This window comes from Somniosus microcephalus, chromosome 4, assembly GCF_052327205.1.
Source record: "Somniosus microcephalus isolate GS21.2 chromosome 4, FLI_Smic_1.0, whole genome shotgun sequence".
In the NCBI taxonomy this organism is placed as follows: domain Eukaryota; kingdom Metazoa; phylum Chordata; class Chondrichthyes; order Squaliformes; family Somniosidae; genus Somniosus; species Somniosus microcephalus.
The window spans coordinates 278466910-278490348 of NC_140990.1; the positions used below are offsets into that span (position 1 = coordinate 278466910).

Sequence of the window (23439 nt, forward strand, 5' to 3'; positions counted from 1 at the left end):
TCTTGAGGCTAAAGGGATCAAGGGATATGGGGAGAAGGCAGGGACAGGGTACTGAAATTGGATGATCAGCCATGATCTCATTGAATGGCGGAGCAGGCTCGAAGGGCCGAATGGCCGACTCCTGCTCCTATCTTCTATGAATCTATGAATCCCCTCTCTCCCGATTGCTGGTCCGACCTGACATTCCCACAGCCCCCCCACCAACCTGCGATGTTTCCTGGATGTTCCCCAATGGTCCCCGGCTATGGCCTTCTACCGCTGTCTCCCCGCCCAGTAGCCGGCCGCGGGAAATGGAGTAAAAAAATTATAATGAGGTCCTGCCGTTAAATTCCTGGCATTTCCGGGTTTCCTCCCTGAAAACACGTCCCACAAATATCGGGGCCTATGTCTCAAATGTAGCTGTCATGCCCCATTCTTACACTATAAATTACTTATTTCAATGTCTTATGCTGCTTTTTAAAAATATATACTTTGCCTATTCTTCCCACATGACTAAGCAACTCCTTGGTACTTCTACGATGGTCTCTCAACTGGACAAATGGGAACATTAACTGTAAGCCACCACACACATACATTTTAAACAAAGTGAGAATGGATTTAACAGAACGAGGGTACTACTATCAGATAAGGACACTTCTAACCAATTTGGTTTTACAAAGTGGCTCACATCTTTTAACGATTTATCTAGTGAATCAGAAAGGTAGAAAGCAATAGGATGTATTCAAGTCACTATTAACAGTGACGGCCCAGATGTAATACACTGCTGTACAGCACCATTTCAATCAGCACAGCAGAGTGCAGCAGTATTAGCTAATTATTAACTGGGCTCAAAAGAAAGTTTCAACAACATAATAATACTCTAAAAATTATTCTCATTGGCCTGAGAATGTGCCTATTTTGCACACTTTCCCTCAAGGTGTACCTGAAGAGTGGCCTTAAAGGGGAAGGGGAAGTTAAACACAGCACCATCTTAGTAGTTAAATATCACAACCGTGCTCCAGAAGCTATTTGTGAGCAATGTCACAGGAGATCAAGTAGAAAAGAAAGGAAGAACTTGCTCTTATACAGCACCTTATCGCATCTCTCGGGATATCGCAAAGCATTTCACACACATGGGAGGAAAAATTTGGTTGCTTTGCGCCTTCCGTTAGCGCCCTAAGAGGGTGCAAAGCAACTAGCGCCTGGGCGTGGCGCCGCCAACGCCTCCCGCGAAATTCATAGAAACATAGAAGATAGGAGCAGGAGTAGGCCATTCGGCCCCTCGAGCCTGCTCCGCCATTCAATGCGATCATGGCTGATCATCCAAATTCAGTACCCAGTCCCTGCTTTCTCCCCATATCCCTTGATCCCTTTAGCCTTAAGAAATATATCTAACTCCTTCTTGAATATCTTTAATGAATTGGCCTCTACTGCCTTCTGTGTTAGAGAATTCCACAGGTTTACCACTCTCTGGGTGAAGAAATTCCTCCTCATTTCTGTCCTAAATGACTTACCCCTTATCCTTAGACTGTGACCCCTGGTTCTGGACTCCCCGACCATCGGGAACATCCTTCCTGCATCTAGTCTGTCCAGTCCTGTCAGAATTTTATGTTTCAATGAGATCCCCTCTCATTCTTCTAAACTCCAGCGAGTATAAGCCTAATCGACCCAATCTCTCCTCATACGTCATTCCTGCCATCCCAGGTATCAGCCTGGTGAATCTTCGCTGAACTCCTTCCATGGCAAGATCATCCTTCCTCAGATAAGGCGGCCAAAGCTGCACACAATACTCAAGATGTGGTCTCACCAAGGCCCTGTACAACTGGAGCAAGGCATCCTTGTTCCTGTACTCAAACCCTCTCGCTACGAAGGTCAACATACCATTTGCCTTCTTAACCGCCTGCTGCACCTGCATGCTTACCTTCAGCGACTGGTGCACAAGGACACCCAGGTCTCGTTGCACTTCCCCTTCTCCCAATCTATTGCCATTCAGATAATAATCTGCCTTCCTGTTTTTGACACCAAAGTGGATAACCTCACATTTATCCACGTTATATTGCATCTGCCATGCATCTGCCCAATCACCCAACCTGTCCAAATCATCCTGGAGTTTCTCGGCATTCTCCTCACAGCACACACGCCCACCCAGCTTTGTGTTGTCTGCAAATTTGGAGATATTACATCTAGTTCCCTTGTCTAGATCATTAATATGTATTGTGAATAGCTGGGGTCCAAGGACCGATCCCTGCGGTACCCCACTAGTCACTGCCTGCCACTCGGAAAAAGACCAGTTTATTCCAAATCTTTGCTTTCTGTCTGCCAACCAGTTCTCTATCCAAGTCAATACCTTGCCCCCAATCCCATGTGCCTTAACTTTACACGCTAATCTCTTATGCGGGACCTTATCGAAACCCTTCTGAAAGTCCAAATACATCACATCCACTGGTTCTCCCTTATCTAGTTTACCAGTTACATCCTCAAAAAATTCCAGATTAGTCAAGCACGATTTACCTTTTGTAAATCCATGTTGACTTTGTCCGATCCTGTCACTGTTTTCCAAGTGCTCTGCTATTACATCTTTTATAATGGACTCTGGCATTTTCCCCACTACCGATGTCAGGCTTACCGGTCTGTAATTCCCCATTTTCTCTCTCCCACCTTTTTTGAATAGTGGGGTAACATTACCTACCTTCCAATCCATGGGTACTGTTCCAGATTCCATCGAATGTTGGAAGATGATCAGCAATGCATCTATTATTTCTAGGGCCACTTCCTTGAGTACCCTAGGATGCAGATTATCAGGCCCTGGGGATTTATCAGCCTTCAATCCCATCAATTTCCCTAACACCATTTCCCTACAAATACTGATTTCTTTCAGTTCCTCCCTTTCATCAGACCCTATGTTCCCCGACATCTCTGGGAGGTTATTTGTGTCCTCCTTTGTGAAGACAGAATCAAAATATGTATTTAATTGGTCTGCCATTTCTTTGTTCCCCATTATAAATTCCCCTGATTCTGACTGCAAGGGACCTACGCTTGACTTCACCAATCTTTTCTCTTCACACAAAAGCTTTTACAGTCAGTTTTTATGTTCCCTGCAAGCTTACTCTCATATTTTATTTTCCCCTTCTTAATTAATCCCTTTGTCCTCATTTGTTGAATCCTAAACTGCTCCCAATCCTCAGGTTTACTGCTTTTTCTGGCCAATTTATATGTCCTCTCCTTGGATCTTATGCTATCCCTAATTTCCCTTGTTAGCCATGGTTGAGTCATCTTTTTTGTTTTATTTTTATGCCAAACTGGGATGAACAAATTCTGTAGTTCATCCGTGCGGTCTTTGAATGTTTGCCATTGCCTATCCACCGTCAACCCTTTGAGTGACATTCCCCAATCAATCCTACCCAACACGCGCCTCAGACCATCGTAGTTTCCTTTATTTAAATTCAGGACCCTCGTCTCTGAGTCAACTACTTCATTCTCCATCTGAATGAAGAATTCTATCATATTATGATCGCTCCGACCCAAGGGGCCTCGTACAACACGATTGCTCATTAATCCTTTCTCGTTAAGTAATACCCAGTCTAAGATGGCCTGATCTCTGGTTGGTTCCTCGACATATTGGTCCAGGAAACCATCCCGTAAACACTCCAGGAATTCCTCCTCCACAGTATTGTTACTAATTTGGTTAGCCCAATCTATATGTAGATTAAAGTCACCCACGATGACTGCTGTGCCCTTATTGCACGCTTCTCTACTTTCCCTTTTAATGCCATCCCCAACCTCCGCATTACTGTTTGGAGGTCTATATACCACTCCCACTAACATTTTCTGCTCCTTGATATTTCTCAGTTCTACCCATACAGATTCCCATCAGAGCTAATATCCTTCCTTACAATTGTGTTAATCCCTTCTTTAACCAGCAATGCTACCCCACCTCCCTTTCCATTTTGCTTATCTTTCCTGAATATTGAATACCCCTGGATGTTGAGTTCCCAGCCTTGGTCACCCTGGAGCCATGTTTCCGTAATCCCAATCAAATCATATTCGTTTACCTCTATTTGCGCAGCTAATTCATCCACCTTATTACGAATGCTCCTCGCATTAAGACACAAAGCCTTCAGGCTTGTTTTTTTAACGCTCTTAGACCTATTAGAATTATTATTTACTGTGGCCATGTTTGATTTAAACCGTTGATTTCTCTGACTGCCACTTTTGTTTTCTCGAGGTCAGCGGGAGGTTAGCGGTGGCGGTAACCGTTAGCACCCCGCAGCGCTTCGCCGCCGCCGGCAATGACGTCACCGCCGTGCGCAGCGCCCTGCTCGCGATCTTCGGTAGCGCCCCTGACTTACCGCCGGACGCTATGTCCAACGGGGTCAGGGGGGCCTACCTGCGGCCGGGGCGGCGCTAATTAAAGGCGAGGTGTCAGGCGGCCATTTTTGTTGCTGCTGCCTGACAACACCTGCCCCCGTTGCCATCCCCAGCCTCCTCTTCAGCCACCCCGCGGAGTGCTGGCTGCGCTCCGTGAGCCCGGCACTTCTTGAGTGCTGGGCTCTTTTGCCGGCACTCCGATCCCTGGTGGCCCAGCTGGGCCCTGGGTCACGCTGTGCAAGGCCCCTCCCGTTTATGAAGGGGAGGAAGGCCCGCAGTACCACATCGCGACGTGCCGCAGCGCCACGTAGCGCTGCGATATTCCCTCACAGCGTCCTAAGAGGGAGGTGGGATGCTTCCAGTAGCGCCCCGCTTCCCTCTTGGGGCACTACCGATGAATTTCGGGGGCGCTAATTTTTTCAGTGTTAGCACCCCAAAGGGGGCGCGACTCAATTTTTCCCCCAATGAATTTTTAGGTATTTCCAAATTTCTTCAGAACATTTTAAAAAAGAACTCAATATTATTTGTGGAAAGAGTTTCTACTTACCACAAGCTTTGATCAACTCTTGGCTGACAAATTTGATTACCAGGCTGGCTACCCAACGGATTAGTCTGGTAAACCACAAGCAACTAAAGAGGGAAACATTTAGGAAACTCAGCCCCAAAGAGGTCTGTGTGGAAGAGTTTCATCGGCTACTTTTAAAGGGCTGTTCCACAACTAAGGATCATACATTTTTCAGTTCATTACACAAATATATGTTTCTTGTCATGATGAGTACTGTACAATTAAAAAGAGGGTACACAAAAAAAGAATGAAGGCTACCTGGAGTCATCAGTGAGTTTGTAATAAGCAAAGCTAATGTAAGAGAAGACAACTTGAAGGAATGATCACCTATCCTATTTACTAGAATAAGAATTTTAATCATGTGAAACTAATTCTCAAATTGCATCTCCAAATGCATATCTTGTCCATGAAGAGATGTGTAAGCCCGTGTGAAATATCACTGAAGGACTCGCACTTTCTCCTACTGTCCTGAAGTAATCTGTTTTTGAATGACGCATCTCAGAAACTGGAGGTCTCAATATCGTGTAATTAAAAAGTAATCAATGTTCCCACTTCTTACACTATGCAATACCTCTGCTGGAACCTGTGGAAACAACTAAAGTCAAAACCTTCAGGGAAGGAGAAGGGCAGAAAAGAGGAGAACACTGGCAAAAAAAAGGGTCTGTAGTGTTCACTGGTCTTCTTCATGGCTCATGGTCGAGACTATTCATCCATAAACTGTTTGAGCACTTCACAAAACAGCACTGCACTTTCATTATCCCCAACAGTGTTGTAATGTAATAGGTCAGATTATTTTTGTGGTAGCATTTCCATAGTGTTCTGTCTTTGTTACTGAGATTACTTTGGGTTAAGGACATCCAATAACAACATTTTTAGTAAAATGGAAAATGTAGGTTTCAAAGGGCACAGCTATTAAACTCTGTAGCCTTAAAACATCACACAGTTATACACAGCTGCACTTTAGCAACAGAATAATAAATTGTTGTTACATGGTATAATGCTCCTATCATTATAAAACAGTGTATTCTATGATCTAGAGTGAGCAGCTGTTTGGGAGATCTGCTGATAGTATAAATATAATCCCCGCAAAGTCAGAAAGGGTGAAATTCATCCTGCATGGGAGTGCAAAATTGGCGCTAACAAATCGACAGCCCGTTTTACATTCCGCATCAAGTCAAAGAAAAAGAAAATCAGGAGGAGTGCACACCAGGCTAGTGTTTCGCTACTGTCATTTTGTGTTACTGCTCTTGATGAATTTTACCCCCAGAAACTGTTTAAACAATAAACTAAAGTGAATTGTAACTCAATGAAAACTTTTTTTTTGCTTTTTATTTTTCCTTAAGAAAAGTATTAATGATTATACAGTATTATGGAAATTACAGATATTAATGACCAAACGGTTTCTTGAACATGATGATTCCTAAATTGCTGAGACTTTTTAAATGTCATGTCAAGGAAAGCAATTTTCAAGGACAATTAATACAGGATAAAAGTTTAATAGGTATTCAGGAATTCTGCATGATCTAGCTTTAGAGGGCAAGGAGAAACCTTGCAGAATCTTTCCAGAGACAAAATGGTTGGGTAAAGTCCCTAACAGCGTGGTATTATGTTTTTGGATCTTTTTACTCTCTATGGGGAAACATTCGGTCGTGCCCCCTTTGGGATGCTAACTTCACCGTGGCCGAAAAAGTTAGCGCTCCTGCGCCGTAAATTGAGTGATTGTGCCCCAAGCAGGAGACGGGGTGCTACTGGAAGCGCTCCCCTTCCTTCCTGGGGCGCTACCATTCAATATCGCGGCGCTACGTGCAACAGCGCCACGCACGTCAGCACATAGCACCACTGTATTACAGGCCTCCCTCCCCTGATTAAAGGGGAGGGGCCTTGCGCAGTGTGCACCGGGGCCCTGCTGGACCAACGGGGAGCAGGGTGCCGGGAAAACAGCCCGGCACTCAAGAGGAGTGCCGGGCTGACCGATCACGGCCAGCACCCCGCATGAAGAAGCGGGAGGGGGGCAGGTGCTGGCAGGCGATCCAAAAAAATGGCCACCCGGCACCTGCCCTTTATTTGCGCCGCCACGGCCGCAAAAACACCATCGTGACCCTGTCGGACATATCGTCCGGCAGTAGATCAGGGGATGCGACCGAAATCTGCGGCCCGGGCGCTGCGCATGGCGATGATGTCATCGCCGTAGGCACCGGCTACCACTGCCGCTAACCTCCCGCTGAATTTCACGAGAGGCGTCAGTGGTGCCATGCCCAGGCACTAGGTGCTTTGCGCCCTGTTAGCGCCCCCGGGAGGCGCAAAGCAACCCAATTTATCCCCCTGTATATTTTAGGCTTCCATGTTTCAGACTACTTTTATAGGGGAGCCCTCACCCTCTACATTCTTAATAGTGTTTACATTTACCTTGAGATGGTAGCTAGGTAATTATGACAGCACACCCAGAATAACAAACAGTAAACTTTTTTTAAAGATAATTTTAGCCACTGGTTCTATCCCACGTCGACACTGGATCCTCCTCACATCATTGAGAAGCGGCAGAATGACACAACACCAGACCCTGTTTTAGGCTTTAACTGCCAACCTAATTTATTGAACAGTAAATGAACAAGTGAATAAGTGGCAGTAATATAACAGATACTTACTGTAGATGTTAGACTATGCTAACTCCTCATATAAAGAAAATAATAAATGGTTCACATTTTCTAGACTAAACCATATATTAAAATTAACGTTTTTATATGTTTCTCTCGATAATAACAGTGAGTACGCTCCAGAAGTGATCATTTGATCATGAAGGGCTTTAGGCATGTGAAAGGTGCTACATCAATGCAAGTTCTTTCTTTCTTAAGTTACTCTTACCAACCATGGAAGTATCTGGGTAGATCCTTTAACACTTTAAAGGAATCACTCAAAAGATTGTTGAAAGCCTATTCCTGTGCAAAAGCCCTGGATCAGCACAAAGATTTAGAGAGGAGCAAGCTGACAGAATAATAACTGAAATTAGGCAGAATTTAGATAATCATTCCACTCACAAAGTTGCCAATCAGATACATACATGAACAGATCACACAACACGTTTCCGTTTGAATTGTAGCTTGGTTTTTTCCTCAAGCAAACTGCTAAATCCTCACAACACCATGTCAAGTTAGGACATGATTTCTGAGAGTGTAGCTGGTTTTTAATCCCTTATGTGCAGTGATTGAATGAAAGGAGCCAATAACAAGCTAAAACTAGACACAAATGCTTGATTTTTGTTACATGCACAATCTGAGCATAGGACAGGTTTGTTGGGCCAAATGGCCTTGTCTTATTATGCTCTTTTTTAAACTTTTATTTGTTTTCCAGTGACTACATTTTGCTCTACAGTCTCAAATTTACAGGAATAATCCAGTATTTCAGAGTATTTTTTAAATGGTGATATCCTAATGCAAACCACTAAAAACAAATGCGTTGGACAGTTAATTTGAAAAATGTCAGCTACAAAGTGGCTTAGTGCTCTTCCAGGATATTGGGCATATAAAATAAATACTTTAAGGAAAATATCTGCTTTAACAAAAGTCCTTGGTGTACATGACAGAAACAAGTAAGTGTGGAACTGTTACTATCATTGACTGAATTGGAGTGCCACCAGACTTCCCATTATTTCAATGGGATACTTAGAACATCACTGCAAAAAAAGTTAAATATCACTCACCCAACACATGGGTTGTTCTGATATTTAGGTCCTGTATACGAAAATGGTGATGTTGGCTTGTCAACAAATGTTCCAAAGCCCAGGCGAAAGTTGCTGGTGAGCTTTGCCATCTCTCGTGACAGTGTTGTACCCAGCACACGGATGTTGTCCAAGTCATCTTTCATGGAGAGCGAAAGGTCCATAAGATAGTATAAATCCACAGGATAATCATCCACCTGCCGTACCTGCATATGAAATGTGGTCTTGTGGTCTATACAAAAATACACCAATAGACAATTTATTAATGCCATAGTAGCAGATTTTTTTTTTTAGCATGTCACCAGACATCCCAGATTTTTCTGCAACGTTTGAATCATTTGTCAGCAAAGATCAAACTTTATACAGATGCCTTAGTTTAAACTGTCACTACACAAGGTTAATGGGCACTCAGTATTAAAAGGTCACCCTGGAAAAGCTCTTGGACTGGAACTAGCTGCCTTTCACTTGAAAATATACAAAAAATGTATTCCTACAGACAAAAAATTGTTGAGAGCTTTGATAATAAACGGAACAGTTTAAAATAAATTTTAAAGGGGTAATTAACTGGAGTAGGTCTGTACACATCTTTGGAGATCTGACTGCAGACACTGAACAGAGAAATCTGCTCTTACAAAACTACAGATTCAGAGAAGCAGAAGCTGCTTTAATCTTGCATTCAATGTAAATTTGTTACATTAAGGGCTGGATTTTCCTCCAGAAGTCGGGAAGGAGGCGGGACTACAACTTTCGGGTTTTAGTCCCGCCTCCATCGAGATGCGGCCAATCCATGCGATTTTCCCTTGATTGACCTTGTTGAGCCCACCCAGCGGGCTCAGCAGACCAATTAAGGGCCACCCGGCAACAGGTGACGTCACAGACTGAAATTTCATCTGTCAAGACGTGTTGGCAGATGAAATATCAGTGTTTCACAGCAGTTTGAAGCTGTCAAACACTGACAGTCTTACTTCTAACCTGAGTCCTTCTATGCAGACTCAGTTAGAAATCTCGCCGGCACTGAAAGCTGAAGGCTGTCACTTTTGACAGCTCGCGGCCATTCCACTTTCAGTGCCGCCTGAATGATGGACTCCCGCAGCCTAGAGGAAGGAAGGCTTAAAAGGTAAGTACAGATAATTTAAACTTCTTTACACACTTTAGACACACCAAACACACTTACCTTTGCACTCATGCACCCATCACTCACCTGAACACCGACATCTCGACCCCTCCAAGTCCTTCAACCTGACGGCCCGCCTGCTCTAACCTGGCGTGGTTTGGAGCCGTCGGGAATCCCACACGACACCCTTCAAAGTAGAGACTAGGCTAAAAACTGCCTGTTAACTACCTGTTAACAGGCAGTTAATTGGCACTAATCCCTTCCCACCTCGGGCCGACGGGTCCCAGTGCGGGGCGGGTACCCGCCTCCTTTGAAACTTACGTGGAGGCGGGTTTTGGGCGGGATGGTGTCGGAACCCCCGAATTCGGGATATTAGCCCCCCGCACGCCTAAAAGCCCGCCTCACGGCACACTGAAAATCTAGGCCTAAGTCTCTTAGGACTGTGGTTTCAACTTGTACAATTTTTTTTTTAAACATATATTAGTAAACATGCTTTGATTCCACACATTTCTCTGATTTTTTAAAACTTCCAGCAGTAACTACCGGAAGTTTTACATATATTTGACATGTAGTTTTTACATAGTTAAAACAATAGCTCCTGTATTACCAGCACTGGAGGTCCAAGACCTTTAACGCACATGATGGGCTCAGCTCAGTCCAGCGCACAAGTCTTAAAAATATTTAAAGTAGGGAGCCTCCCCATAATACTACTCAAAGGTCTGAATGGCACTCTAGTTGCACAGCACACTTTAAAAAGATAAACATTTTTAGCTTGGTGACCTTACCCCATTCCTCCCCCAGGAAAGACCTATGGTCCATGGGCAGCCAACAGCCTTTTAATTTGTCTATTTTATCATAGGGCTTAGGTCTCACTCAACATTCACAAAAATGTATTTTCTAATATCAGTAACTGGAAGAGGGCTGGAATAGAAGAGGGCTGATTGATTTTCACATTCCCATAAAAAGATATATTGAACTCAATTATACTTCCCCATTGCCATCCCAGTTGACATTTGTTACTTTAGCCAGGCCAGTGAATCAGATCTGGGACTTTACTGGTCTATGTGGCCAAGTACTACCAAATGGTCCATTTACCCATTGACACACAAAGCCAGAAATGATAGAGAAAGACAAATCATCAAAAACCTTTTGGTTGATAATATGCAATATCTACATTGTGCAGATCAAGCATCCAAATACAGGTATTCAGGCATCAGAACCAAGTCGTTACCTGGTCTTAGATTGAGAGCAATCTTTTGAGGCGTTAGTTGAATGACATCAGATTGTGATGATCCTGATCCCTTATTGCTCAATGGGGAGTTTCTTTCTATCAGTATACTGCTTTGAGGACTCTCTATAAACTGATCATTGCATCCTCTTTTAATCAAGCTTTCCCTAAAGTCACATCTTGAAGAGATGCTTCCCTTGTTGCCAAATTCCTTAAAGATAAAAAGTGAAAATAAAATAAAAACATTACATTAATCAGAATACACATACTGAGGCAGATACAAAAAGCTCTGTAAAGAAAATATGAGTTACAGGAAACAATTTAATCATTCTTCTTGTTTAACCATCTCAGGACTATTATAGCTTTTCTAATATTAGATTTTCTTTTTGCATGAAATCCCCTTCACATTGCACTTTTCAAAATGCTTTCAGCTCTTTAAAAGCCACTTTAGCCATTCTAGTAGAAATCCTTACTTCAACATTTTTGGAAGCACAGAATTACAGTAGTGATAAAAGAAAACCAATTGCTTTTTCACAGATGCGCTTATGAACCTCATATGCAATTGTTCAAGGCAGTCTTTCAGCCTGCTGAACTTTACTGCATGCGTGAAGCAGGGTGAGATAACAACAACTTACATAAGAACATAAGAAATAAGAGCTGGAGTAGGCCATTTGGCCCTTCAAGCCTGCTCTGCCATTCACAAGATCATGGCTGATCTTCTACATCAACTCCACCTTCCCGCACTAGCCCCATATCCCTTAAGTCCCTTAGTTCCCAAAAATTTATCTACCTCTGTCTTGATAATACTCAACGACTGAGCATCCACAGCTCTCTGGGGTAGAGAATTCCAAAGATTCACAACCCTTTGAGTGAAGAAATTACTCTTCATCTCAGTCCTAAATGGCCTACCCCTTATTCTGAGACTGTGACCCCATGTTCTAGATTCTCCAGCCAGCGGAAACATTTTCCCAGCATTAACCCTGTCAAGCCCCTTAAGAATTTTATATGTTTCAATGAGATCACCTCTCATTCTTCTAAACTCTAGGGAATATAGGCCTAGTCTACTCAATCTCTCCTCGTGGGGCAATCCCCTCATCCCAGGAACCAGTCTAGTAAACCTTTGCTGCACTCCCTCTAAGGAACGTATGTCTTTCCTTAGGTAAGGAGACCAGACCTGTACACAGTACTCCAGGTGGGGCCTCACCAATGCCCTGTATAATTGTAGTATGACTTCTTTACTCTTATACTCTAATCCCTTTGTAACAAAAGCTAACATACCATTTACTTTCTTAATTGCTTGCTGTACCTGCATGTTAACTTTCTGTGATTCATGTATAAGGACACCATGACCTCTGAATGCAAACATTTCCTAGTCTCTCACCATTTAAAAAATATTGGCCTAGAAATTCAGTGGGCTTTGCGCCCAGTTAAGGCCCAAAGAGGGCCTCTGCGCCAGTAGAGGAGGTTGCGCTGATATTGAGCTCGGCGGTAATGGCGGCGGCAGCCGGTAGCGCTGCGCCGGCACCGATGACGTCATCGGTGTGCGCAGTGCCCCGTTTCCGCCCCGATGCCAGCCCGACACCCATATTCAGTTGCCGCCGCCTCCTCCGTGGCGGCCGCTACTAACATCCGGAGACCAGGGCCTTACTGCAGCCTTAGTGGGGCACATAAAGGTGGAGGTGTGGCCGGCCGCTTTTTCCGCGGCCGCCTGCCCGCACCTCCTTCCCCAGCCTCCTCCACCACCCCCCCCGCGGCATTGCCGGCTGCTTTCCGCGAGCCCGGCACTTCTCCGTGGTGCCGGGCTCATTTGCCGGCACAATCCAGCGGCGATCTCCCCGTTGCAGGCACCTCCACGTTAAGAGAAGGAGGAGGCCTGCAGTACCGCAGCCTGCCGCACCGCATCGGGTGGCGCAGCGGCACCTAGAGCGCTGAAATTCAGTTTCAGCGCCCCAAGCGGGGGCGGGCACACCCTGGAATAGCGCCCGGTTCCGACTTGGGGCGCAAAAACTGAATATCTGATGGTCGCAACTGGCTCCGCGCCCAGCGCTAACTTTTGGGCGCTAGCCAGCTGGCGGGGCCATAGTGAATTTCTGGGCCATTCTTTTTTGTTTTTCTTACCAAAGTGGATAACTTCACACTTCCCTACATTGTATTCCATTTGCCATGTTCTTGCCCATTCAGTCAACCTGTCTATAACTCTCTGCACCCTCTTTGCGTCCTCCTCATATTACTTTTCCACCTAACTTTGTATCATCAGCAAACTTGGATACGTTACATTCAGTCCCTTCATCTATAGATCGTAAACAGCTGATGTCCTAGCACTGATCCTTGCGGTACCCCACTAATTACAGCCTGCCAACCTGAAAAAGTCCCGTTTATTCCTACTCTCTGTTTTCTGTCCATTAACCAATCCGCAATCCAGGCTAATATATTACTCCCAATCCCATGAGTCCTAATTTTGTGTAATAACCTCTTGTGTGGCACCTTATCGAATGCTTTTTGAAAATCCAAATATACTGCAACCAATGGTTCCCCTTTATCCATCCTACTACAGGTAGAACGTCCCGAATCCGGCAACCTCGGGACCGAGGCCGAGCCAGTTTTCGGGGTTTTCCGGACGTTGGAACGTGTTTCTGATGTCAGAAGTCCGGAAACGCCCAAGCCCAGGTTGCGATATTTCCAGACTTCGGACATCAGAAACATGTGCCGAGTCCGGAAATGCCTGGGCCCAGGTTGCGCTTTTGGTAAGCCTCCCTCAGGGTGTCCGGATTCCGGAACATTTTACGGATTCTGGACCCCTGCCACCAATCGTCCCGGAGTCCGGATTCCGGAACTCCGGATTTGGGACGCTCAACATGTAGTTACATCTTTAAAAAACTGCAAACTTGGCTACATTACATTCGATCCCTTCATCCAAGTCATTAATGTAGATTGTAAATAGTTGGGGTCCCAGCACCGATCCCTGTGGCACCCCACTAGTTACCGTATGCCAACCAGAAAATTACCCATTTATCCCGACTCTCTGCTTTCTGTTAGTTAGCCAATTCTCTATCCATGCTAATATATTACCCCCAACTCCGTAAGCTCTTATCTTATGCAGTAACCTTTTATGTGGCATCTTATCGAATGCCTTCTGGAAATCCAAAAACACCACATCCACTGGCTTACCCTTTTGACGACAAAATCTACTGAGATTTTGACAGGTCGTTCACCTGTTTCCGACTGTGCCTAGACCTTGTCCATGAAGCTGAGGTGGGAGGTCAGTGGCTGTTGAATCAGCTGATGAATTGACAGCTTCAAATGTCAAGTCAAAGCTCCCAGCTGATGGAGAAATATTCCCTTAACCTTCTCTAAACTGCATTTCCACTACAGGTTCAGAATGCTGCAAGTCTTTACACAGGTCTCCATCCATTCTGACCTCATTACCTCTCCCACCATTGACAGATCGTTTCTGTCATCTCTACTTCACCTGCCATCTATTCCATCAGCATCGATGCCCTTTATACTCTCTCACCTTGGTCCTCAGAATCAGACCACGATAAGCCTCACTGCCAGCATCACCGGGTACACCAGCAGCACCAACAACCACACCAACCTTTTCTGCAATCACCTGATGCTGCACAGGACAAAGGGCATTAGCACCTGACCACATTGCTGCCCGGGATGCTAGCGATGGCCTCACCATGGCCACATTTACTTCATTGACATTGCACAACCTGGCTGCCACAGGATGTACCAGGTTGGCACCACCCCACACCAACACCATAAGGCATCCTGACAATGCCCAATCCATTCCTTTCACACTCGCCATTGCGGGGGTGGGGGGTTACCATTATGTCTCACCATTCACTGCAACTCACTAAGCCACTTCCAAAGGTGCACACAAATCTGTCCAAGAACGCAAATTGTTGAAAATAAAGATTTCAATGTTTGACAGCACATTAACAGAAACTTCACATGAACATTGGCTAAAACACACAAGTGCCTACCCTCGTGTGTTGTTAGTTGGTATGATTGAACTAGGATGAGGGTGAGTGTGAGGGGTGGCTAGTGAGATGGGGATGTGATAATGTAGATAGAGAGGGATGGGTGAAGATGCAAGGTAAGTTGGTGGGAGTAAGGATGTGCAGGAGTAGGGTAGGGATGGCAGAGTGATGGGGATGTGATGAGTGGCACAGCAGGATGAGGTTGAGTGTGGCATGGCAGTAACGTTTCGTGATCTACTGAGGTCATTGAAAGGTTTGCGCCACTGCAGCCTGGTCCTCCTGACGACATCCCTGCTTGTGTCCTGTGCAATGTGCAACCAGGCTGCGTTGGTCTCCTGGGGAGGTCTCTTCTGCCCATTGGAAGAGAAGAGAACCTCTCTGCGTGCTGTCATTCCCTCCATAAGCATACGGAGTCATGGGTGAGCCTGGGTGCAGCCGTGCACCTCTGTGCAGTGCTTGTCAGTGTTTGCAACACCTCAATGCTGTCCTCGCTAATCTGCATTGGCTCCTGGTTAAGCGGTGACTCGATTTCAAAATTCTCATCCTTGTTTTCAAATCCCTCCATGGCCTCGCCCCTTCCTATCTCTGTAATCTCCTTCAGCCCCACAACCCCCCACCACCCCCCCTGTGAGATATCTGCACTCCTCTAATTCTGCCCTCTTGAGCCTCCCTGATTATAATCACTCAACCTTTGGTGGCCGTGCCTTCTGTTGCCTAGGCCCTAAGCTCTGGAACTCCCTGCCTAAACCTGTCCGCCTTGCTACCTCTCTTTCCTCCTTTAAGACGCTCCTTAAAACCTACCTCTTTGACCAAGCTTTTGGTCACCTGCCCTAATTTATCCTTATGTGGATCCTTGTCAAATTTTTTGTATTAAAATACTCCTGTGCAGTGCCTTGGGACGTTTTACTACGTTAAAAGCGCCATATAAATACACATTGTTGTTGTTGTTGTAGAACACTGACAGCACAAATGTCAAAGTAAATTTGCGCATGGTCCCTTTAAGGAAACCAGCTGATGACGCGTCATCAAATGACGTCATCGGACCCGCTTCCTTCAACTGGCTGGGAAACTCGCTGGGTGGGCTTAACAAGCCCAATCAGGAGAAAGTCATGTTGGAGGCCGGGATGGAGACAGCAGCGGGGTCGGGTCCCGCCACCGACTTCACCTGCCATGGTAAGGAAAATCGCAGCCAAAGTATTTGTTTAATGTCTCTGCTATTTCCTTATTGCCCATTATAATTTCTCCTGTCTCTGCCTCTAACGGGCCCACGTTTACTTTCACTAATCTCTTCCTAGCTACATACCTATAGAAACGTTTACAATCTGTTTTTATGTTTCTTGCTAATTTACTCTCATATTCTTTTTTCTCTTTCCTTATCAATTTCTTGGTCCTCCTTTGCTGAATTCTAAAATCCTCCCAATCCTCAAGCTCACTACTCTTTTTGGCAACATTATAAGCCTCTTCCTTTGATCTAATACTATCTTTAACTTCGCTTGTTAGCCACAGTTGGACTACTTTTCCTGTGGGGATTTTGTGCCTTAAAAGGAATGTATGTTTGTTTTAAATTATGTATCAATTCTTTAAATGCTAGCCATTGCTTGTCTATCATCATATCTTTTAATGTAGTTTCCCAATCTACCTTAGCCAACTCGCCCCTCATACCTACGTAGTTTGCTTTGTTTAGATTTAAGACCCTAGTTTCGAAGTTAACTTAATCACTTTCAAACTCAATATAAAATTCTATCATATTATGGTCACTCTTCCCTAAAGGCCCCTTTACTACAAGGTTATTAATTAACCCTTTCTCATTGCACAATACTACATCTAAAATAGCCTGTTCCCTAGTTGGTTCCTCAACATACTGGTCTAGAAAACTATCTTGTATACATTCCATGAACTCGTCCCCCACACTATTACTGCAAATTTGATTTGCTCAGTCTATATGTAGATTAAAGTTCCCCTTGTTACATTTATATAGTGCATTAACGTAGAAAATTGTCCCAAGGCGCTTAACAACAGCAATATCAATAAAAATATTTTTGACACCGAGCCACATAGGAGATATCAGGGCAGATGGCCAAAAGCTTGTTCAAAGAGGTAGGTTTTAAGGAGCATCTTAAAGGAAGAGAGAGGTAGAGAGGCAGAGAGGTTTAGGGAGGGAATTCCAGAGCTTAGGGCCAAGGTCGCTGAAAGCAGAGCCACCATTGGTGGAGCAATCAAAATCGGGGATGCGCAAGAGGTGAGAACTGGAGGAGCGCAGAGATCTCAAAGGCTTGTAAGGCTGGAGGAGGTTACAGAGACAGGGAGGGGCGAGGCCATGGAGGGATTTGAAAACAAGAATGAGGATTTTAAAATTGAGGTATTGTCGGACTAGGAGCCAGTATAGGTCAGCAAGCACAGGGGTGATGTGTGAACGAGGCTTGGCGTGAGTTAAGATATGGGCAGCAGAGTTTTGAATGAGCACAAGTTTATATAGGGTGGAAGTTGGAAGACTAGCCACGAGAGCACTGGAATAGTCATGTCTAGAGGTAACAAAGGCATGGATGAGTGTTTCAGTAGCAGATGAGCTGAGGCAGTCAGAGTCGGGCGATGTTACCAAGGTGCAAGTAGTCAATCTTGGCGATGGAGCAAGAAAGAAGGGCTACAGTTGATGGAAGTATGGTGTGCAGGGGCGATATAAAAACTGAGTTGTAGCTGTACAAGAATGTCTCAAGCACAGAGAGCTATAGCAACTGGCACAGCAGATCAGAGTAACATGACAAATACATGATTAATAAAACAACCATTGTTTTTGCAGTCTGCTCTGTGGGAGTGGATTCTCTGCAGATCAGCTACTGCAATCAACTGCAGCACTATGGCACAAGCTTAAGGAAATTTGAAAGGACCGATAACACAGTAGTACCTAGCTGCCTATGCTAATCTCTCCCTCACATAAAATACTATCAATTGTGTTAAATGGCATCTGTGAAATTAGTTTTTGCCCACACCCTTCACTGTTTCCCAAAATATTCTGGGCTTGATTCCACCCTACCTCAATTGTCGGCAAGAACACAGTAAATAATCTCACACTCCAGACCCATAATACCTATTTAAAAAGTGATGTCAATATAACACAGAGGGTGGCAGCTACTACTTATTACCATAACATCAAAATGATCACTTTTTGTTATCTTTATCACCCCTTTAACTTATTTTTGTGGAATACGATATATATATTGCATTTTACAAAAAGTTTTGACCACAGAAATGTTGTGGTTCGTGTTTCAATGTGGCAGACACGAGCACTTTAAATGTCAGGTCCACAGCTAGAATGTCTGCATAACTGTAAACATGAAAACCATTATAGTGTTTTTTTTAAATTATTCATTGTAATGTTACCTATTTATGTTGGGAACTGGATTGCATAAGTAGACACTTCTTCTTTACCTCTGGGCCAGCGTTCAAACCCAGCTCAGACAGATGGAATAAAAGTTTCTCTCGACAACAACTATTATAGATCCCTAGAGAAATTAACCCATATACTTTCCACCACCAAATGGCCTTTTCACACCTATGCAAATTGCTTACCTCCACTTCTACTTCACCCCAACTACACTTCCATCAACTCCAGGATGGACTTCTTCAACACTCTACTTGTAAGCCTCTCCACCCTATACAAATTCCAACTTGTTCAAAACTCTCCCCACCCTATCTACTCCTCTTAGCATCCCCCACTCTTTCGCTATCCCCCAATGCATTGAATTCAAAATTTCCATCCTCATTACTAATTAATCCATGATCTCATCCCACCCAATCTCTGCAACCTCCTTTATTCCTAAAAATTACTAATTAATCCATGATCTCATCCCACCCAATCTCTGCAACCTCCTTTATTCCTATATATTAGCAAGCCCTCTGCTCTTCCGACTCTGGCCTCCTTTGTATCCCCTATCCTTCCCATGGGAACGGGGTGGATGCCCATTTTACATCCCGCCCGAGTTTACTCTCCATTGACTTCAAATGGGTCGTAAAATGGGCGTCTGACCCGATCCCGCCCCATTCCTGCCAAGATTAGGATAAAATCAGGGCGTTAATGTTCACCCATTTTCTCCTCTCTGAAGCAGCTTGGGATGTTTTATGATGTTAAAGGCAATATAAAAATACAAGTTGTGGGTACAGTCCTAATGCAGCTTCAAAAGGTTATGGCTGTGGTTTTCTGCTTCCGTGTTCACCAACCTTCAATTTTCCACTCAATCACTTTAATGGGCAGAAAATTGTGGTCTGTTGAGCAGAGAAGGGGAAAACCCTGGTCCATCAGAACACAGCAGAAAAGCCACGCTGAAGTCAACGTAATTAGCAACAGCACCATCTTCAAGGACAAAAACAACCCAGCAATACACAGGAAAGTGCATTTGAGTTTTAAGTACATTGTTGGAATAACATCAATATCTCTGTTTAAAGGTTAGCTACCCTTTCACTTATGTCACAACATCTTAATCATACAACTCTCATGGAACAATAAAAATAAATATTCAATCAGTGTCTGTTAAGCCTGTAGATGTAGGCATACATAAATAAACACACAGACGATATACAAGAACAAATAGCTGGCAGTGAGGTTCAGGCTATGTTTCAAATTTGAAGCTCTCCTTTTAGTCATAAACCACAAAAATATTGCTTCTGTGGTTTGCAGAATCCTCAAATTTTCTTGATTGAATTACCGTCTTTATAACTCACTACCAGCTATCGATAATCCTAGATTTACTATCAAAAGTTTTAAATACTAGCCTGCTTCATTTGTAGCCCTCAGCTAAAGAACCCTTGCTATGAGCTTGGCTTCTGTCAAAGGTTTAAAAGGTCAGGCCTATTCCAGCCATTAAGCATAAACTGGGGGAAAAAATTCCTTGTATTGACCTCATCTCTCATTTTGGGAAGAAAAAACCACAGACAGACAAAAATATTTTTATTCCTCCGAAGTGGTGACTCAGATTTCTTTTCAATTCAATGCTTCTTTATAAGTATCTCATCGGTAAGAATAGTGTGTGATACTAAAAAGATCAAAATAATTAATTGAACATCATTGTTTCCTCTAAAGTAAAATCTGGAGATCAAGGTCCCTGTAGCTTTGATTAAAGCTCTCTGTTAATGGGCCAGTAATTCCTGTCCCAACGCGTGAGTATGGACGGGGTACTCACGCGTGGGCCCGGAGGAATTGCCGGTTTTCAGCATGCACAGCGCATGCGGGGAAAACCGGCATTTCCTCTCCTCTGACCCAAGGGGTTAAGAGGCGGAATGCATACGACGTATCAGGCAGCGCGTGCGCGCTGAATTTCCTTTTTTTGTAAAGAGTTGCCCGTGCGTAAAGGCCTCCGGTTTTTACGCTTGAAAATACCAGACGTAAGTACTTAGTTTTACAGGTAAGTGGTCTATTAATACAATTTAGAGAATTTTTTCCACAGGTTTATTTTTTTTTAAGAATTTACTGTAAGGTAAATGTATTTTTAGACCCTATTTGTTAAAAAAAAAAATTTTTTTTAATTTGATTAATTGTTTAAAATAGTTTTTTTACAGTTATTCATAGTTCATTTATTTAGTGGGATGCTTTTTTAACTTTTATTTGTAGTTTAAGTGCTGTTTTGGGCGCCCTGAGTTTTCATGAGTTTGACAGTTCTTACTATCAAACTCATGAATGAACTTTTGCAACCTCCCATTGGTTGCCCAGTGCCCACATGATCCCAGCCGGCTCATCAAAATAACTACGCTTTAATTCTGTTTAAAACTACTTTGCATTCTTCAAAATAATTTAAAAGTATTTAAAACTTTATAAAAGTTATCTAAAGATTAATAAAAATACAAAAAATGTCTTTAAAATGCTGCTCTGCATGTAGAATTGCTTTGCAGCTTGTGTTAAAAATTGGGGGCGTGGCCTATGTTAAGGAGACCTCAAGGGGCGTGTCTAACTTAGACTCCGCGCTCGAGGCTTCGCGCTGGCTGCACTCCTGGGCAGCGTGACGTCAGATGCTGCCCGGGAGTAATCAACTGAAAACAGGAATTGCAAGCGTCCCGGGAGCCGAACGGCAGGCGCGCCGAGTAAGTGCTCATCAGGGGCTTGCACGCGCGGCAAGCCCCCGAGCCTAATTTCTGGGCCATTAAGTGGTTACTCGAGCCTCTCCAAAAATCAGACCCAGAAATTCATTTGGAGAAAAATCTGTGTATTGTCCACAACAATCTGACGGTAAAGGAGCATCTTGCAAATAGTAACCATAATATGATTGCATTTGATATTAAGTTTGAGAGGGAGTAGGCAGAATCACAAACAAAAGGTTTTAAATTGAAATAAGGCAAACTTTGAAGGGGTGAGAAATAAACTGACCACAGTAAATTGGGCTGAGCTGTTAATGGGTAAACCTACAGAGAAACAGTGGGAAGTATTTAAAGAAGTACATACCCCTAAAAAGCAAATGCTCCATTTGTGTAGTTAAGCAACCATGATCAACAAATGAGGTAAGAGAGAGTATTATGGTAAATGAAAAGGCTTACACAAATGCAAGGAAAAGTGGAAATCCAGCAGAATCGGAGAGCTATAAAAAGTACTAAGGGATACAAAGAAAGTAATGAGAGATGCAAAAAGGAATATGAAAAAAACTTGCAAGGGATAGCAAAGCTGAAGTAGGTAGAAGTAGGTGGTCTTGGTGACGGAGCGGCTATGTGGTTGGAAGCTCATCTCGGGGTCAAATACGATACTGAGGTTGTGAACAGTCTGGTTCAGCCTCAGACAGTTGCCAGGGAGAGGGATGGAGTTGGTGGCTAGGGAATGGAGTTTGTGGCGAGGACCGAAAACAACCAGCATTTTACATAAGTACACTCTGTAGCTTCACACTAACAAATTCAGGAAGAACTGCCCTGCCCTGTCATCCACAAGGAAGTTTGGACACAAGAGTGGAGTTCCGTGGTCAGTTTCACAGCCAGCCCATGAGTTGCGAACTGGTTGTTTCTTCATAGGTTTGTCAATGATAATACTGCACTATTAATATCACACGTGAAAAGCATGGAAATATTATTTCCACATCCTCACTTTGTGATATTATTGAAGACATACATATTTGAAATTACATTTTAAGCAGATGCTGCAAATGGATGTGTCATGGCTAGTGAGGATATATGTGGCTGCAAACTATATAATAGACAAAAAACAACAGAAAATGCTGGAAAAACTCAGCAAGTCAGGCAACATCCGTGGAGAGAAATTTGAGTTGACGTTTCGGGTTTGACCCTTCTTCAAAACTGGAGAGAAAAGGAACTAGATCGAAGGCAGGGCTGCGATCGGACAAAAGAATAAAAGAACCAAAAGAAGTAAAAGAGATTAGAAGCTAGACGAGATGGTAATAGGCTGTGATTAGGTGTAAAGTGTACTGGCAGGGTAAAAGATAGCCAGTACCCTGCCAGTACACTTTACACCTAATCACAGCCTATTACCATCTCGTCTAGCTTCTAATCTCTTTTACTTCTTTTGGTTCTTTTATTCTTTTGTCCAATCGCAGCCCTGCCTTCGATCTAGTTCCTTTTCTCTCCAGTTTTGAAGAAGGGTCAAACCCGAAACGTCAACTCAAATTTCTCTCCACGGATGTTGCCTGACTTGCTGAGTTTTTCCAGCATTTTCTGTTGTTATTTCGGATTTCCAACATCTGCAGTATTTTGCTATTATATAATAGACAAGTGTGGGTCAAGATCAAATGTCATCTTTAAATGAAATAGGAATATTTGGACTAGGGCATTGAGATTTAATGCAGTTCCCATTTGAAAGTCATACATTCTGTCCTTATTATACTTTCCATTATAAATTCACTTGTCCGTATTTATAACAAAAACTGCCTATGGAAACTCATCTGTTGCAATTACACCCTCCTGCCAGTGGTGATACTGCAGTGCCTCCACTGGGGGAAAGTTTGGCTACAGCATGGCAAGTTTGCATTGGCAGTTCCCATTATAATGGGAAAAGTTGACAGGAAGTGCCTACAGATTGTTTTATATTATAATTATATTCCCCTTGCCAGGCTGAGCATTACACATTTCTGTTACCGTCATTACTTACTATTGGTCCTCTCTGATTACTGATCTGTACATATCCTCTGTATGTCTATTTTTGTTGTGTTCCCCTTTTCCTAATTGCTGGGGCCATTGTTGTAAATCCGAATCAACAGCGAAGCAGTCAAAGGGATCACTAGGATAAGCTTAAGAGTTAATCTTAACATTCCATTCAGTAGCGAAAATGGAGGATACAAAATACAACCTCGCGTAAATTGATAGTTTGAGGTTTTTTTTAAACTCTAAAGTTTGCTGAGTAGCCTACCTCTTTATCACACCAGCCACAGTCAGGGTGAATAAGCAAACACTCTTTGCAGGAGGTAGCACGTCCACTTGTACAAATATTGAGACCTTTGACACAAATAGAGAAAGTTGTCACTTTTCTACGCGTTAACCATCGATTTAAAAGGCATAAATAAA

General features: G+C 43.6%; 1 protein-coding gene across 3 annotated transcripts in view; it reads right to left on the reverse strand.

The window, feature by feature from the left end:
- itgb5 (integrin, beta 5) overlaps positions 1-23439 on the reverse strand; it is a 192249-nt gene that overhangs the window by 167951 nt on the left and 859 nt on the right. For all 3 annotated transcript variants that reach the window (XM_085986494.1, XM_085986496.1, XM_085986497.1), the window contains exons 2-4: positions 23285-23370; positions 10973-11180; positions 8610-8859 (exon numbers count right to left, since the gene is read on the reverse strand). In XM_085986494.1, the coding sequence (XP_085842620.1) occupies positions 8610-8859; positions 10973-11180; positions 23285-23370 (544 nt within the window). The remainder of the gene's footprint in view (positions 1-8609; positions 8860-10972; positions 11181-23284; positions 23371-23439) is intronic.